At 41.3% G+C, this 19,265-nt stretch overlaps 1 protein-coding gene across 1 annotated transcript in view; it reads right to left on the reverse strand.

Annotated features, from left to right (window-relative positions):
• LOC129837085 (ATP-dependent translocase ABCB1-like) overlaps positions 1-18,130 on the reverse strand; it is a 29,153-nt gene extending 11,023 nt beyond the window's left edge. Inside the window, exons 1-17 of the mRNA XM_055902998.1 lie at positions 18,033-18,130; positions 17,258-17,335; positions 16,444-16,561; positions 16,305-16,350; positions 15,966-16,116; positions 6,235-6,328; positions 5,641-5,832; positions 4,266-4,437; positions 3,846-3,970; positions 3,543-3,720; positions 3,273-3,386; positions 3,013-3,123; positions 2,687-2,812; positions 1,677-1,880; positions 1,229-1,399; positions 813-974; positions 315-545 (exon numbers count right to left, since the gene is read on the reverse strand). Coding sequence (XP_055758973.1) covers positions 315-545; positions 813-974; positions 1,229-1,399; positions 1,677-1,880; positions 2,687-2,812; positions 3,013-3,123; positions 3,273-3,386; positions 3,543-3,720; positions 3,846-3,970; positions 4,266-4,437; positions 5,641-5,832; positions 6,235-6,328; positions 15,966-16,116; positions 16,305-16,350; positions 16,444-16,561; positions 17,258-17,309 — 2,247 coding nt within the window. The 5' untranslated portion in view covers positions 17,310-17,335; positions 18,033-18,130. The remainder of the gene's footprint in view (positions 1-314; positions 546-812; positions 975-1,228; positions 1,400-1,676; positions 1,881-2,686; positions 2,813-3,012; positions 3,124-3,272; positions 3,387-3,542; positions 3,721-3,845; positions 3,971-4,265; positions 4,438-5,640; positions 5,833-6,234; positions 6,329-15,965; positions 16,117-16,304; positions 16,351-16,443; positions 16,562-17,257; positions 17,336-18,032) is intronic.
• Positions 18,131-19,265: the final 1,135 nt, after the last annotated feature.

Genomic DNA, 19,265 nt, shown 5'->3' on the forward strand with positions numbered 1-19,265 from the left:
TACATTGTAAACCATACATTGTAAACCATACATTGTAAACCATTCATTATAAACCCTTCATTATAAACCATTCATTATATACCATTCATTATATACCATACATTATAAACCATATATTATAAACCATACATTATAAACCATACATTATATACCATTCATTATAAACCATTCATTATATACCATACATTATAAACCATACATTATATAATAGGTACGATGATAATTCAGCAATAGCACTATAACAAAGCCATGTTCCTATATAACACATACAGGACGTCATATTGCGCCCTAAAGGATGATCTATGTAATAGTACCTTCTTGTCTTTCTTAGACTTCTTAGATTTCCTCCTGGTCAGTTTCATTTCCACACGGCCACTGCTGATTGAGTTCCTTTCAAAGCCGCCGTTTTCTATTCCTTCCTCGTTTACCACTTCCAGCTCATCCATGTCAGATGAGTCATATAGGACATCATCTAGATCCTCATATTTAGGAGGGTTATCCTCTTCCACAGGGTCCTCTTCCTCTTCCTCTGGCTTCCCTTGACTCTGAACAACAGACAAGGTGTGATAGTGGATTTGATCATGTTACACACAGAGCCTGTTTATTACTGATCATTATTCATATAGACACAGGCTTGATAAGGTATATTGCTCTGATACTGATGATATGCGTCTCTAAATATGACTGATCAACATGATTTAGACGTTGACTGATTCTACTGTTGAGGCAGAGTTGGGGCCCTGGTGGTCAAAAGTAGTGCACTATAAAGGGAATAGGGTGCCATTTGGGATGTAGGGAGCATGATACAGTACCTGCTGCATGACCAGAGAGTAGTAGACCCCCTTCTTGTCCATGAGTTCCCTGTGTGTTCCCTGCTCCACCACCTCTCCGTTGCTGAAGCCAGCGATCACGTCAGCTGTTCTGATGGTGGACAGGCGGTGGGCGATCACTATCGTGGTGCGGCCCGCCCTGGCCTATGGGAATGGGAGGAGACAATATAGTCATCATTGATCCCAAATTATTATTATTTTATTACCTCTTAATTTTTGCTGAGATGGATTCCAACAGGATCTAATCGATTCACTCTGAATCTTGACGTTTGTCAACTGCTGCAAACGTGAACTTGCAAGGCTGCAGTCAAACAAATGGAACCAGGCTGTTAGGGTGCACAAAACTAGGTTTGAGAACAACCTTAACCATGTGTCTGGTCCTCAGGGAGAGTACTGACCTTATCCAGAGCGGCCTGGACAACCGACTCACTCTGGGTGTCCAGGGCGGAGGTGGCCTCGTCCAGCAGGAGGATCTTCGGGTTTTTGACCAGGGCCCGGGCGATAGCTATCCTCTGCTTCTGTCCTCCACTGAGCTGGGCTCCCCGCTCCCCCACCATGGTGTTCAGCTTCTGTTAACGCCACATGAAATGGGATGGAGATGAAATAATCATGTTTAAATTTGTCCATTTGGATAACATCATCACTATTTGGCCATTTCCTTACACTGTATACAATTTCAAAACAAAACAAAAAAACATTTAATTTCAACACAGTCGCCATAGAAACAACAGAATATCTGCTGTCCTACTCCAAATAATTTGTACACCATAGATCATTTAATATACAGTACATGTGAAACAGTGAAGCATTTGTATGTACTCATTTGTCAGTATCTATCCCACGTACATCGGGGAGTTTGGAGATAAAGTCGTATGCGTTGGCCTCTCTCACGGCCCGTTCGATGTCCTCATCTGTGGCATCCTCTCTGCCGTAGCGGATGTTTTCTGCAATGGTTGTTCCGAATAGCACAGGTTCCTGACTGACGATACCCATATTCTCCCTCAGCCACTTCACATTCAGGGTCCGGATGTCCCGACCATCCAGGGTAATCTGACAACAAACCAGGGTCATATTCATTAGGCATGCACATTTCTCTGCTTTGCTGACGAGTATTTTCTATGCTCATACAGGAGTAATAAAGGTGGGAATGTTGTTTATTATTATTGTTGTTATTTTATTTATTATTTTGATTTTTAAGGGGGTGCTGCAGCAGCCTCAGCACCCCAACTTCCCTCGGCTATGCAACCCAGACCAACAGTGTTCCTGACAAATTATATATCAACCCTCCACAAGAGGGCACTATAATACTAATTTACTTTTAACTGAAGTCAACACTAAACTTGATAAGCCAGAACTTGGGAATGAGTGTACATGAGTGAATGTTTGCATGTACATTACAAGTGTGTGTGTGTGTGTGTGTACATTATACGTGTGTGTGTGTGTGTGTGCGTGTGTGTGTGTGTGTGTGTGTGTGTGTGTGTGTGTGTGTGTGTGTGTGTGTGTGTGTGTGTGTGTGTGTGTGTGTGTGTGTGTGTGTGTGTGTGTGTGTGTGTGTGTGTGTGTGTACATTACACGTGTGTGTGTACATGTGAGTCTCTGTATGAACTATGAGTCAATTGTTTGAACTTTAATGCACTCTTGTCCTGCATACCTCTCTTGAGGTTGGATCATAAAGCATTTGAGTCCCTCACTGGAGGCTGGTGGGTGGAGCTATTGGAGGACGGGCTCATTGTAATGGCTGGAATTTATTCCGTCCTCTTATAGCTCCACCCACCAGCCTCCTCTGGAGTCTTTACAGTGGGACATGTGTCTCTTCTTAATGACTTTGAATAAACCTTGATCAGATTTGTTCATACCTCTCCTGAGTCTGGATCATAAAAGCGCTGCAGCAGCTGAATGGTGGTGCTCTTCCCACATCCACTGGCTCCAACCAGAGCTATGGTCTTCCCACGAGGCACTGTCAGATTCACTCCCTGAAGAATCTTCAGCGACAGGGAACACATCCCACAACGTATTTAACATGTATTTTTACCGTCATTTTACAATTGTACGGCTTGTCATTTTGTTTTTGCTAATCCAACTGGAAAACTGAAAATTCATCTTAGCTTCTTCCTTATTGTGAATTTTTCAAATCATTTGGAGACAGGTTGGTGTCTGGATCTGATTCAAATCCACTACTTACTTTGACATCTTTCCTGGAGGGGTAGCTGAAGTGGATGTTCTTGAATTCAATGTCTCCTTTCACACAGTCTGGTTTGTGACCTTCCTTTGAACTGCTGTCTATGGGCCGCGGCTATGACAAACAAATCAACTCATCAACCGCGGCAGGAGAACAAATGTCTAAATTGGACTTGAGAACATGTTGTTCTGAGTGAGTTAGAGTGAGTTCATACAGTTTCAATGCTATGGTGATTCAGGGGTTAAACTGAATACTTCCGGTACCTGGTCAATGGTATTGTAGACTTCATAGGCAGCACCCCGGGCTTTGGCGATGGCTTCTAAGTTAGGCGCACCCTGGCCCAAAGAAAACGACCCAATCATCACTGAGAAGAAGACCTAAAAGTAGCAGCAGCAAAGAATGTAATGAAGAAAGGAATTCTATTAAGCCAGACAGAGTAACAGGTGTGAAGACATTGCAGAGGCCTCTTCACAATAACATGTAACTATTGGAAAATAGTACATTCTTACTTAAAATCTTCCATAAAAGCTTACTGTAATGGTTTTTCCAATGGTGTAGTTTTCAGGCTCGTCTACAGAGAGCTTGGTCCCGTACCAGAAAGCCAAGGCGTACGTCCCAAATATGACAAACTGGGTGAAGCCCATGGCCACGTTAGTGGTGATGGCCTTCTTTATTCCAAAGTTTTTAGCATCCTCCAAGTTGTTTTCATACCTAAAATATATAGAAGAAATGCCTAAATAGGGGAATGTGTCTTGATTTTGGTAGATCGTATCAATAATTATGGAAAGTGATACACTGTTTTATGCAACACATTAATTAGTTAATAACTGACAAACCTTTCCACAGCTTTCTTCTGCCCATTGAAAGCCACAACTGTCCTGATAGCCACCAGTATCTCTTCAGCTACCGCCCCTGCTTTGGCATAGGCAGACAGCTCCTTACTGGTCAGGGTGGCAAGTATCTGAAATCAAATAAAACATGTTAATGAATACGATATCTTACACTGCTGATGTAAAAATGTCTTTATAAAAGAAATGTGATTGTGGAAAACTGAGAGGATTGGATAAGTATAAACTAGGGGTTGATTTGGGATTGGGCACAAGAGCAGTGATGCAACCACTGTTGAGTGACACATATGAAAACAATATGGCACCTTATTCCCTGTGTAGCCTACTACTTCAAGTAGTGCACTATATAGGGAATAGAGTACCATTTGGGATGAAGCCGTTGTCTTTGCAGGTCATTGGTAGTCTTACTTTGGACCAGACGGCAGCTGATCCTGCCAGGAGAGGACTGACGGCCAGGATGACGAGTGTCAACTTCCAGCCGAAGATGAAACCAATGATGAACCCTGACAAGAAGGTGCAGAAGAACTGCACGAACACACAGATCTTGTCTCCAAGGCCTTCGTTGATTGTGTTGATGTCACTGTAGAAAGTAAAATATTATAAATGATTAATATTATAATAATTGATATTATTTAAACAATCTTAATAGCATTTTTTATATCTGTAGTTGCTCAATGTGATCATATATGCTAAAATATGACATTGTCTTTGATAAACAAATAAATCCCAATCATTCATCCAATTAATCAAACTTACTCTGTCAACCTGACGTTGAGAAGTCCTATCTGGTGTGTATCGACCTGACGTTGAGAAGTCCTATCTGGTGTGTATCAACCTGACGTTGAGAAGTCCTATCTGGTGTGTATCAACCTGACGTTGAGAAGTCCTATCTGGTGTGTATCAACCTGACGTTGAGAAGTCCTATCTGGTGTGTATCAACCTGACGTTGAGAAGTCCTATCTGGTGTGTATCAACCTGATGTTGAGAAGTCCTACCTGGTGTGTATCAACCTGACGTTGAGAAGTCCTATCTGGTGTATCAACCTGACGTTGAGAAGTCCTATCTGGTGTGTATCAACCTGATGTTGAGAAGTCCTATCTGGTGTGTATCAACCTGACGTTGAGAAGTCCTATCTGGTGTGTATCAACCTGACGTTGAGAAGTCCTATCTGGTGTGTATCAACCTGATGTTGAGAAGTCCTATCTGGTGTGTATCAACCTGACGTTGAGAAGTCCTACCTGGTGTGTATCAACCTGACGTTGAGAAGTCCTATCTGGTGTGTATCAACCTGACGTTGAGAAGTCCTATCTGGTGTGTATCAACCTCACTTTGAGAAGTCCTATCTGGTGTGTATCAACCTGACGTTGAGAAGTCCTATCTGGTGTGTATCAACCTGACGTTGAGAAGTCCTATCTGGTGTGTATCAATCTGATGTTGAGAAGTCCTACCTGGTGTGTATCAACCTGATGTTGAGAAGTCCTACCTGGTGTGTATCAACCTGACGTTGAGAAGTCCTATCTGGTGTGTATCAACCTGACGTTGAGAAGTCCTATCTGGTGTGTATCAACCTGACGTTGAGAAGTCCTATCTGGTGTGTATCAACCTGATGTTGAGAAGTCCTACCTGGTGTGTATCAACCTGATGTTGAGAAGTCCTACCTGGTGTGTATCAACCTGATGTTGAGAAGTCCTACCTGGTGTGTATCAACCTGACGTTGAGAACTCCTATCTGGTGTGTATCAACCTGACGTTGAGAAGTCCTATCTGGTGTGTATCAAACTTACTCTGTCAACCTAACATTGAGAACTCCTATCTGGTGTGTATCAAACCAGGACATCTGTTGGTGGAGGATGGCATGGAAGTATTTCTCCCGGATCCGTTTGGTCTGTTTGGTGGCTGTCAGCAAGAACAACATCACCTGAAAGGTCCCCAGCAGGAACACAGCACAACCGATCCCGATGAAGTAATAGGCATGTCTGGAAATTCAAATGTATGTATCACACAGTATATTTTAAAGCAATAAGCAACGGGGGTGGGGGTGGGGGTATATGGCCTGTTCTTACGCACAACACGATGCAAGAGTGCCTGGATACAGCCCTTAGCCGTGGTTTATTGGCCATATACCACAAACCCCAGAGGTGCCTTATTGCTATTATCTAATTACATTGGTAATCAGTTTATAAGTAAAAATACATGTTTTGTCATGCCCGTGGTATACGTTCTGATATACCACGGCTGTCGGGCCAATCGGCATTCAGGGCTCAAACCACCCAGTTTATAATCATAAATAAAAGCGACATTGTATTTACATGAGGATATCTTTATGATATAATATATTGATAATGTGTGTGTTATCTACTGTACTCATTATCACTTGCCGAGTCATTAGAGCCTGTATATCAACTCCAGGAATCTGAATACATCCGTCAGTTGAGTTCAATAAAGCGCTGATCTCCTCCACAGTGAAATTGGCTATGGAGAAATGACAATACCAGTAGTCAATGTTCACAATCTGGCGTGCCTAACATATGATATGTGTAGTATAAAACATAATCCACAAATCACCAAATATATGGTGAAGATATGCCTAAACAATGCAACCCATAATAGAAATAATCACATATATGTATCTCATACTGTAATACATGGCCACAAAGGAGCCCTGCACTTTATAGCCAATACACAGATGTAAGATCTTAATTTGAGCCAGTTTGCTTCAACAGGAAAATAATCCCGCAGCAACAGAACAGGTGAATTATTATGTGGATTATAATTAATGGGCATTTTTGTAGGGGTTGATACATTAAGAATGGTGCTGAATTGGATAGCGGCCGTTTTACTAGTTGCTGACCAATTCTGCTGTTAAGTGTGTATTTGTGTGTGGTTTTTTGCATATTGCATCCCCGTTTTTAAGACTTTTTTTTGTTAGGCTACATATACATTTCACACAAGTTTTAAATACATGGCACTTTTTTTATGATCCTCAAACTATTTACATACCGTCAGGAGTCAATTATTTGAGTACACAATATGACATTTTACAGGAAGGAAGTAGAGTTTACAATACAATATATTGTATGTTATTCTCAGAAAAGAAAATGTCGTCCCGCCACTCCCTCACCGTGTAGGTCTGTCGCTTGGTCAAGAGTTGTTGATATCTGATACGGTGTTACATAATACATCCCATGCATCAACTGTATTTGCCCGGGCTTTGTTTATCCTAGCCACTGATCGCTCTAAACGAACAATATCTTGAAAATATGATAAGCATATTTGTGGTGAGAGGATTGCAGCGGGTAATGGAAGCACTATGGATAGCTTGTTTTGCTGCTGTTAACCCCGCATAAATGATTATCTTCTGAACCAGTTGCAGTCATACATGCTACTTTTAGACACAGTAATTGCACAACAAATATATTTATTTTTGGATAAAACACATGACATTTTGTATAGATACTGGATATGTACTCAGACATGTATATCGTGTTTTCAGTTATAACTATTACTGATCATGAGCTTTTTAATCCCTCCCCTCTGCTACACTCAGTCCAGCCCACCTAAATGTATCTCCGTAAGACCATCCTCTTTTCATTTCCACGTGCCATATATCTTTCCACTGTGCTGTGACGTCTTATATGAACGTTGAACCTTTCTAATCGCATAGTATCCAAAGATTGTAAGTTAAAGATTAATATTTATAATATTATATATATTGTTGAATGATTGATTTTCCAAATCTCCCAACAGGGCTATTTGCAGAGTTAACTTTAGGTAAATGTAATGCTTTTTCAGCCATTCCTGAAACTGAGATCAGAAACAAGCTCCGTTGTGCTGATCTAAACTTTTTGGTACATAATGTTTCCCCCATTGTTTGCTCTGACCGAAAAGAGCTTCTGGACATCAGAACAGCGATAACTAATCTTGTATTGGATGAAGATTTCTACTTCAACCAGTTGGCGGTGCAGGACATACTGCTCACCCCGGACCAGACCCTAATCCTCCGCTCCCGGAGGAGAAAGTGCAAGAGAAGCCGACGTGCGGGCACCCTGACAAAACTACAGTCGTGGCCAAAAAATGTTGAGAGTGACACAAATATACATTTTCACAAAGTCTGCTGCCTCAGTTTGTATGATGGCAATTTGCATATACTCCAGAATGTTATGAAGAGTGATCAAATTAATTGCAAAGTCCCTCTTTGTCATGCAAATGAACTGAATCCCCCCAAAATATTTCCACTGCATTTCAGCCCTACCACAAAAGGACCAGCTGACGTCATGTCAGTGATTCAGTAATTCATTAACACAGGTGTGAGTGTTGACGAGGACAAGGCTGGAGATCACTCGGTCATGCTGATTGAGTTCGAATAACAGACTGGAAGTTTCAAAATGAGGGTGGGGCTTGGAATCATTGTTCTTCCTCTGTCAACCATGGTTACCTGCAAGGAAACACGTGCCGTCATCATTGGTTTGCACAAAAAGGGCTTCACAGGCAAGGATATTGCTGCCAGTAAGATTGCACCTAAATCAACCATTTATCGGATCATCAAGAACTTCAAGGAAAGCGGTTCAAATGTTGTGAAGAAGGCTCCAGGGCGCCCAAGAAAGTCCAGCAAGCGCCAGGGCCATCTCCTAAAGTTGATTCAGCTGCGGGATCGGGACACCACCAGTACAGAGTTGCTCAGGAATGGCAGCAGGCAGGTGTGAGTGCATCTGCACGCACAGTGAGGCAAAGTCTTTTGGAGGATGGCCTGGTGTCAAGGGCAGCAAAGAAGCCACTTCTCTCCAGGAAAAATATCAGGGACAGACTGATATTCTGCAAAAGGTACAGAGATCGGACTGCTGAGGACTGGGGTAAAGTAATTTTCTCTCATGAATCCCCTTTCCGATTGTTTGGGGCATCCGGAAAAAAAGCTTGTCTGGAGAAGACAAGGTGAGCGCTACCATCAGTCCTGTGTCATGCCAACAGTAAAGCATCCTGAGACCATTCATGTGTGGGTTTGCTTCTCAGCCAAGGGAGTGGGCTCACTCTCAAATTTGCTTATTAAGAACACAGCCATGAATAAAGAATGGTACCAACACATCTTCCGAGAGCAACTTCTCCCAACCATTCAGGAACAGTTTGCCTTTTTCAGCATGATGGAGCACCTTGCCATAAGGTGGCTCTGGGAACAAAACATCAATATTTTGGGTCCATGGCCAGGAAACTCCCCAGACCTTAATCCTATTGAGAACTTGTGGTCAATCGTCAAGAGGCGGGTGGACAAACAAAACCCCACAAATTCTGACAAACTCCAAGCATTGATTATGCAAGAATTGGCTGCCATCAGTCAGGATGTAACCACGAAGTTAATTGACAGCAGCCCAGGGTGGATTGCAGAGGTCTTGAAAAAGAAGGGTCAACACTGCCTTTGACACTTATGAATTCTTTGTAATTATACTTCAGTATTCCATAGTAACATCTGACAAATTTCTAAAGACACTGAAGCAGCAAACTTTGTGAAAATTAATTTTTGTGTCATTCTCAGATCTTATGGCCACGATTGTACATAGATGAGTACATAAACTTCCTCTACCCTCTGTTCTATTAGCAAACGTGCAAGAGAACAAACTGGACAAGCTCTTTGATCCTTTTAATTGAACCTGAAGAACTGTCAGGACCCGGTTACAAACTCGGGTCTCTGGTGTGAGAAACAGTCACTTAGCAAACTGAGCCACTAATAGTTGGCAGAACCCAGAATATGAGGCAGACACAGCAGTACTTGAGACGGTGCTTTAATAAAGTAAAAAGGAAAGTACTTCAGGCAAAAATATAAATCCACAACGTCAAAAGTAATTCCAAGAGAAAATAGGTAAATCCTCCAAGACAAAAGGTAAATCCACAAGGTGGTAGATACCGCAGGGAAAAAAACTCAAAAGAATAATCAAAAATAAATTAAAAAAAACAAAAACAGAGTACCTCAAGAGAATCCAACAGGAGTAACACATGTTCACAGCATCGCTGGCGCTGGGTGCTAACATGCAAACACAGAGCAAAGAACTGAGGAAAACTGGGTTTAAATACATTCAAGGGAAACGAGGCACAGGTGCAAATAATAACTGGAAACAAGAGAAAACAAAAGGGTCAAAAAAGCACAATGGGGGCATCTAGTGGCCAAAACCGGAATAATCCTGGCCAAATCCTGACAAAGAACTGTAATATCCCATGTTTCTTATAGTCGTGGCTGAACAAGAACACGGATAATATACATCTAGCTCGGGTTAGATCAAGGGTGGAGGTGAGTGTCTCTGTTAACAACAGCTGGTGAGTGATATTAAGGAAGTCTCGAGGTTCTGCTCACCTGAGTAAGAATACCTCATGATAAGCTGTAGACTATACTATCTACCAAGATAGCTGTGGATTTAACACCACAAGCCTAGAAGATGGTGTGTACCCTCAGACATGGAGGGGGGCAAAGGTCATTCCGCTACCCAAGAATAGCAGAGCACCTTTTAATGGTTCAAACACCTGACAAGTCAGCCTGTTACAAGTGTTTAAAAAACTTTTGGAAAGAAAAAATTGTTTGATCAAATACAAAGTTATTTTACAGAAAACAAACAGAATTTCAGCATGCTTATAGGGATGGGCACTCAACATGCTCAGCACTGACAAATGGTTGATGATTGGCTGAAATAAATTAATAGTAAGAAGATGGTGGGAGCTGTTTTGTTAGACTTCAGAGCAGCTTTTGATATAATGATCCTGAAATATTGCAGAGGATTTTCATCCTCTGCCTTCTTATGGATTGACAGTTACCTATCTAATAGAACACAGAGGGTTTTGTTAATGGAAGCTTCTCTCACGCAAATTCCGTTGAGTGTGGTGTACCGCAGGGCAGATGGCTTGGGCTATTGTTTTCTGTTTTTACAAATGACCTTCCACTGAACTTGAATAAAACCTGTTTGTCTATGTACGCTGACAAAATCAATAGTATATACGTCTTCTGCAACAGTAACATAAATAACTGAGACACTTAATATAGAGCTCCAGTCAGTTTTAGAATGGGTAACTAGCAAAATGGGTAACTAGTAATAGTCTGGTGCTTAATATCTCAAAAACAAAATGCATAATTTATTTAACAAATCAATCAGTCAACGTTAAACCTCGTTTAGATCTATTATTGAATAATGGGGCTATTGAGCAGGTTGATGAGACTAAACTGCTGGGTGTAACCCTAGATAGTAAGCTGTCATGGTCAAAACATATAGACTCAATGGTTGCTAAAACGGGAAGAGATCTGTCCATGATCGGGCATTGCTCTGCCTTCTTGACATATCACACTTAGATGTACTGTACTTGGAGGGTAAGTGTCAGTAACATGCATATCAGTCTCTCCTGGCTCAAAGTTGAGGAGAGATTGACTGAACCACTATTGGTCTTTGTGCAAGCTATTGATGTGTTGAAGATACCGAACTGTCTGTTCAAGCAATTGGAACAGTTCTGACAATCATCAGTACAACACAAGACATGAACCAGAGGTTTCTTCACCGTCCCCAGGTCCAGAGGTTGGGAAACGTACAGTATTAAATAGAGCTGTGACTACATGGAACTCTCTGCCACTCCAGGTAACTCAAGCTAGCAATAAAATCAGTTTAAAAAACAGATAAAAGAACACCTTCCTGCACAAAGGGGACTGTGAAGATACACAGCCATTTTATATATTTTGTATTGTAATGTTAATTGCACTATGTTTTAGATCTAGATATTGTGTGTATGTACTGATACGTAGGCTTTGTGATGTTTCAAATGTATGTATTTCAGTCCTTGACTAATAATGTGCTGTACTATGTCTGATGTTAGTATGTTTCATGGGGACCCCAGGAAGAGTAGCTGATGCTTCTGCCGCAGCTAATGGAGATCCTAATAAATGTCAAATGCCAAAACGATGCTGGCACTAAGACCGCACTCAACAAGCTGTATAGGACCATAGGCAAACAAGAAAATGCTCACCCAGAGGCAGCGCTCCTAGTGGATGGGGATTTTAATCCAGGAAAACTGAAATCCTACCAGCATGTCACCTGTGCAACTAGAGGCGAAAAAACTAGAAATCACCTTTACTCCACAAAGAGAGATGCATACAAAGCTCTCCCCTGCCCTCCATTTGGAAAATCTGACCATAACGCTATCCTTCTATGCTCGCTTCGAGGAAAGCAATACTGAACCATGTATGAGAGCACTGCCTGTTCCGGATGACTGTGTGACCACACTCTCCGTAGCCAGTCTGAGTAAGACCTGATGGGCTCTTTTGCTCTCAAAACAGCCTCAATTCATCGGGGCATGGACTCTACAAGGTGTCGAAAGCGTTTCACAGGGATGCTGGCCCATGTTGACTCCAATGCTTCCCTCAATTGTCAAGTTGGCTGGATGTCATTTGGGTGGTGGACCAATCTTGATACACATGGGATAACAGCAACGTTGCAGTTCTTTACACAAACCGGTGCGCCTGGCGCCTACTACCATACCCTGTTCAAAGGCGCTTAAATATTTTGTCTTGCCCATTGACCCTCTCTGAATTCATGTCTCAATTGTCTAAAGACTTAAAAACCCTTCTTTAAACCTGTCTCCTCCCCGTCATCGAAACTGATTGAAGTGGATTTAACAAGTGACATCAATAAGGGTTCACCTGTCATGGAAAGAGCAGGTGTCCTTAATGTTTTGTATACTCAGTGTACGGTTCCTCAGTTGACAGTGCACGTCAGAGCAGAAACTATACCATGAAGTCCAAGGAACTGTCTGTAGATCTCCGAGATAGATTTGTGATGAGGCACATACAGTATTTGGGGAAGGGTATAAAACAATTTGTAGAGTTTTGAAAGTTTCCAATAGCACAGCGGTCTCCATCATTGGGAAATTATAAAACATATGGAACTACCCAGAGTAGAGCTGGCCATCCGACCAACGTCTGACCAAACTGAGCAACCCGGGCAAAAAGGACCTTGGTCAGGTAGCTGACCAAGAAACCAATGACCACTCTAACAAAACTATAGAGTTCCTAGCAGTTAGAGCGTTGGGACAGTAACCGAAAGGTTGCTTGTTTGAATCCCTGAACCGGCAAGGTGAGCAAGACAGTTAACCCCCACAACTGCTCCCCAAGAGCAATGACGTCGATTAAGGAAGCCTCCCGCACCTCCCTGATTCAGAAGGGTTAAATGTGGAAGACAACAGTTATGCAACTGACTAGAGATCCCCTTTCCCTTTCCTTGGCTGAGATGGGAGAAGGACAACAGTCTCTACAGCACTTCACCAATATTGGCTTTATTGGAGAGTGGCCAGATGGAAGCCACTCCTGAGAAAAAGGCAATGACAGTTGGAGTTTGCAAAAAAAAGTAATGTGAAAGACTGACATCATAAGGGAAAAACATGCACAGCTCATCACCTATTTAAAAGCTACACGGTAGGGATGGTGTTAAGTGGCAGGGACTGTGAGACTGGATAGAGGGAACAATAAATAGAGCCAAATCCTTGGTGTGAACATGCTTCAGAGTGTAAATTACCTTAGACTGGGGCGAAGATATCTTTTGGGGTGTACATTTGACCCCTTTTTCTCCCCAATTTTGTGATATCCATTTGGTAGTTACAGTCTTGTACCATCGCTGCAACTCCCGTATGGACTCGGGAGAGGCGAAGGTCAAGAGCCATGCACTCTTCAAATTACAACCCTGCCAAGCCGCACTGCTTCTTGACACACTGCTCGCTTAACCCGTAAGCCAGCTGCACCAATGTGTCAGAGGAAACACCATACAATTAGCGTCACGAGTCATCATGCATGCGCCCGGCCCGCCACAAGGAGTCACTAGAGCACAATGGGACAAGGACATCCTGGCCGGCCAAACCCTCTCCTAATCCGGACAACGCTGGGCCAATTGTGAGCCACATCATGGGTCTCCCGGTATCAAACTCGGGTCTGTAGTGATGCATCTAGCACGGCGATGCAGTGTCTTAGACCGCTGTGCCACTCGGGAGGCTGGGGTGAAGATTTACATTCCAACAGGACAATGACTGCTGACAGAACCAGGAAGTGCTGGAGTCAGTCAACGTTCTCAGTGGGGAGGGGTGAAGTATGTACAGTAAACATTCACAAGGTGGGATACACTGGCAGTGGGGACAGGGTGAAGTATAAACAGTAAACATTCTCTGCATTGTTGAGTAAGCATTCCACCGATAGGGCTCTGTTTTTGGCTGGCGTTAAGGCAGGGCTAGTGTCAAACGCACGTTCATTTGCAATTCCGACCTCTTAAAACCAGCACTCTGCTATAGTTAAACTATTGCGCAAGGATTGGTAATTTCCCTGTCTTGTTCCAGCTTGCTTGCGCTCAGATGGGAGGGGTGGAAATATTTGAGGTGCGTCCTTAAAGACATGATCAAGGTGCTAATTTCAGGGAATGCTGGCAGGGATATTTAAGACCAAACAGAAGCTGGTTTTACCGATTTATACAGCGGATATCCAGCCGTGACTCACACTGCTCATATGAATATGGAACAAGAGTTATGTGCTTTTGGTGCCTGTATAGGCCTTCATAGTATTTAAAAAACATAAAACACTATATTCCCCCCCCCCATTTCATTTTATTTGATTAAAAACCAAGCATAGCCTCCGATTCTGTCAATGAAGGCTGTTTTGTTTTTGTCCTGCCCAATGCAATCTAGTCGGCTAGTCAAGATTGTATAAAGGGTTGGAACCAAATCTTAATCACCAAAGCTTTATTAAAAGATCAAGTTTGAGAGGAGCAAAACACTGAACTGACGTTCCCCTTTTATCTATGTATTGTAGGCAGGCGTACATTATTTTAGCCATGCTTTGAACGTGCATTAAAACCCCTCCATGATGTAGGCTACATGTGTCCATGCCCATCATGAAACGAAAGATGAGAACCTCAGTGAATGCTGGTAAACCTCATATTTAGAAGTTATTTTCCTGCAACAATTGCAAGTTTTCCGTTTTATATTTTGAAACCCCAAGCCCTCTGTAGGCTACCCTCACCCCAGGCCTATTATAACGAAGGCTGGTTCTACAGCAATGCGTCTGTCTTTCTTATCCTGGTGATTCTGTGATATCTCTACATTTTACATTTATTTATTGTTGTTGTTGTTGTTGAAAAAACTAAAAGATTGCTTGTTTTAATTAGTAATTTTATTATGTATTAGAATTCTCCCAAATTTCAGTCTTGTATCATCGCTGCGACTCCCCAACGGGCTCAGAGGATTGAACCTGGGTCTGTAGTGACACCTCAAGTACTGTGAGTGCCTTAGACTGCTGCGCTACTCGGGGGGCCCCTCACTTTCTCTTTATATTGGATCTCTGTCCAGCTACTGAGAAAAGAAAACCCTCCACAGTCTGCGTTGTTCTACTATTATATCACCACCGGGAGGAATTATGGTGCCTGTAAGTGTATTTAGACATAGCCTATTTAATACACGTTGTTGTTTCGTTTTGTTTCAAATGTGATTATCTCTCTTTTTAGGCCTTATCAATAATGAATTGTTTCTAGCTTATTGACAACTTTTGGCATGTCCCTGCTCAGCCATAATGCACTTTACAGTAGACCCCTATATCAGTGTGAATGCTATGTATATCTGTCCACATTGACACCATGCAATTACTTAGAACAATGAAGACTGCAAACAGGTTCAAGTTGACATATTTAGCAAAGATAGGATAGGTCTACATTGTGTTATTAATTTCTGTAAGCTGTTTAACAAACTATAATGGACTAACTTTGGATTTGGAGTTGATTCCAAGGCGATACATAAAATACCATAAATACACAACTTGAATAAACCATGTATTTAGCCATGGAGCACTTTCTGATTGGCCAGTGAGGGGCCAAGCCTGACACACCCATAACTGGTTTAATCGTCAAAACTAAGCCCTTTCTCGCCACCGTCAGCACTGCGCCGATCATTTTTGGTTGTGAAAATAGAAAAATATTTCTGACAAACTCCCAACCTAAAGCTCTACCGCCAGCGCTTAGATTTACCATTGCATTAGGTTTATTAAAATAGAGCCCTTGTCCTGCAACAGAGTGATCAAATGACGATGCTACATGTGTACCTTGTCAAACAGAATATGTACCTGTAAGGTTGAGCTGTTGTCCACTTTGTACAAAGCTGTCGGTCATCTGTCCAAACACAACACACATAAGGGGCAGGGCTATCCCGTGGAGAGCAGCACATAGCAGGCCGATTATCATTAGGAGCACCTCACAACCAGTAGCGTAGCGGAACTGCAAACACAACACACATAAAACCACAGTCAAATGCAGCAGACGTTGGAATGACTGGAGAATATGAATCTTGTCAAGATCACTTGTAACAAATTACCCCATTTTGACATATACTACAGTGTATGTGCAGATTGCCAAAAGATTATTGTGTATTTCCTACTATTTCTGAAACAAAAATCAGGACATACCAACTGGAAAAATCCCACTGCTTTTGCTGGTTCTTTTTTCTTCCTTCTTGAGAATGAAACATAGATTCATGAGCAAACCAAAATATATTTAACTGTAATAGGAGTAAAGTAGGAATGCCATTATGGCAATGTTGCTTACCCGAGGCCCTTCTTTGGCTTGCGCTCCGTGTCAACGGTTGGCTGCCCCTCTGTCATCCGCTCCTGAGGCTTCGTATCCTCATGGAAGGCCAGGTTGGGGTAGCCTTTTGCAAATACCTCTTAATCAATTAAACATTTACCAATGATCAATTAAACATTACCAATGATCAATTAAACTAAACAATTAAGCTATCTGCCATCCAATGATACTGCCTGGTCTCATTGATTAGACATAACACAGTAAATGTACATTCGGGACACTCAAATTAGTATGTTAGCTAATTGTTCCCCTAACCCTAAATGTAATCCTTTTAGCTAAACCTTCCCCTAACCATAACCCTAACCTTAACCTAACTCCAAACTTAACCCTAACCTTAACCCTAACCCCTAAACCTTACCCCTAGCCTAGCTAACGTTAGCAAGCTAGCTAAAGTTAGCCACCTAGCTAGAATTCGTAACATATCATACTTTTAGCAAATTCGGAACATATTGATATTTTTCTAATTCGTAACATATAATACAAATTGTAATTTGTAACATGTCATACGAAATGGGTGATGGACATCCACAAAGAAATTCATAACATACAAGACTTAACATATCATACTAAATTGATTTCACAATTTACGTAGGGAATAATACGAAATGCTCTGAGACCAGGTTGAACGACACATCTCACTTTGGTGTACTGACTGTACAGAATTATTATTTCACTTACTGATTATATCAGTCAACCACAATTCCTTCTAATCTACTCTTAACTAGGAATTCTATGCTAATAAATAAGACAGTAAATGATGTGAGACTGATATTACCCTCAGGGATGGTTGGTAGAGAGTCTGGCATGTCCCCATCCTCTCTCCCCATGGTGAATGAACTCAGACGCTGCCTTCCTGGAATTCAGAGAAAGCGATTTTAAACTGTAATTTCAATGTAGTAAATATGAGAATATTTGCGGACCCTAAATGAATGAGTTAATGTACATTTTGAAAAGTGAATAATGATTTCTGTACCAAACAATCTGTTGAATGCTATGCTAGGGTGAGTTGAGGTTTGCCTTCATGTATGTATGCATGTTGTAGTACATGTTTTAGCTGCTTTTAACTAGACAAACTTGATTTACATACAAGTTAAGTCAACTTGTGTAACGTCTATAAACTGTGATGTCATTTAGCAAATAATTACAGTAATGTATTTTAATGGAGGGTTCTTTCCGGAACCGGGGAGGCTGTACAAGGGTAATGCACATCAACACTTGCTTTTCTTACTGCTTCTCAAGTTATTTTATATTTTCAATATTCATTATGAGAGCATTAAATTGCAAATATTGGCAAATGTAGTATTATAGTAATAATATCTTTACAATTCTAATACCGTGTTAAGCTACATATCAAAAAGTGCATATTGGCTTTTATATCTTGTGGAACTAAGTTCAACATTTAAAATGAATGAAGCACAATAAGAGGGATTTTGTCAACAACAACAAAATTAAAGCTATGGAATATATATATTTTTTACATGTTGTACCAAATATTGTAGTCTACAAACATGTATAAATAGACATAATGTGTGCAGATGTGGGCTACTTACCTTCAGAGAATCCAGTATGAGTCTTTTAGACAATCCACAAGCTATTCTCTCAACATAATACCACCCTTACTAATTGTCAGATGAATGTAATCATTCTTTTGGGAGCTGGGAGATTTTATATCGCTATGCAGGACAGCATCATCATCAGGTGTCAGGTGTCAGGTTACCTCAACTTCAGGATCCTATTGACATTCCACACGGCTGGGGGAGGTGCGTCATGACACATTATACAATTCATCAATAATGACACTTCAAGTCACTGATGGCATATTTCATAGACAGTATTTACAAAACAAGGTCATTTGACAATGATTTATTCTGCCTTTGATTAGACTCATGTCTAATACATATCGCAGACGTGTTGCTGTGCGTTTTGTTGCCAACCTTACTTTGTTACCTGACAACTTTACGGTTTTTACTTTTTAATTACCGTTTATATTTTTAGTTTTTCCCTCACAACTTTTTATTTTTTTTCATTCAACTTTTTCACTCCGGACGCTTTATCTGGACATGGTTTGTCAGGACCTTCAACAGCCGAAGCTAAGTAGTAACATTAACATGATGTCTTTTAATTGCACTCGCTGTACTCATAATATACAGGAGAACGATCGCCTTATGGCGAGGATAGCTGTGCTACAAGCCCAGCTTCAGACGCAATCGTTAGGCAAGGGTAATTTCAGTGTAGGAAAGGATGAAACAGCGTTGACCATAGCATTGGCCATAGCATTGACCGTAGCATTGGCCATAGCATTAACCAACTATTCAGACCATGAGATCAGTGACTCATTCTATGCAGGCAGTCAGTCACTCAAGCGCAGATTTACGTGATAAGTGTATGAACTTTTGTATTGAAGTTCCTCTGACAGGTGCACTGTCACACCTCAAAGTCATATGGTTGGCATCATAGTTCTGCTTTTGTGGGTGTGACAAGCAACTTTCATAACCTTTGAAATGCATCCAAGTGCTAATCTGAAATTGTCCTCAACTAGGATCCTGAAATCTCTAAGGAAAATAGATTGTCATTGTCATTGTAAGCTTATTATTATAAATGTTATTTATTTCATTAATGAATATTCAGCTTACACATTTGTACCATTGTTCTAATGGCATGACGCATTCATTCAAAATATATTTGCCAGGGCCTGCCAAGTGAATATTAGGGTAATCAATAACATGTTTGAATATTCTGCTTATTTTTTTAACCTTTAGTCAGTTAAGAACAAATTCTTATTT

Source organism: Salvelinus fontinalis, chromosome 38, assembly GCF_029448725.1.
Source record: "Salvelinus fontinalis isolate EN_2023a chromosome 38, ASM2944872v1, whole genome shotgun sequence".
NCBI classification, from domain to species: Eukaryota; Metazoa; Chordata; class Actinopteri; order Salmoniformes; family Salmonidae; genus Salvelinus; species Salvelinus fontinalis.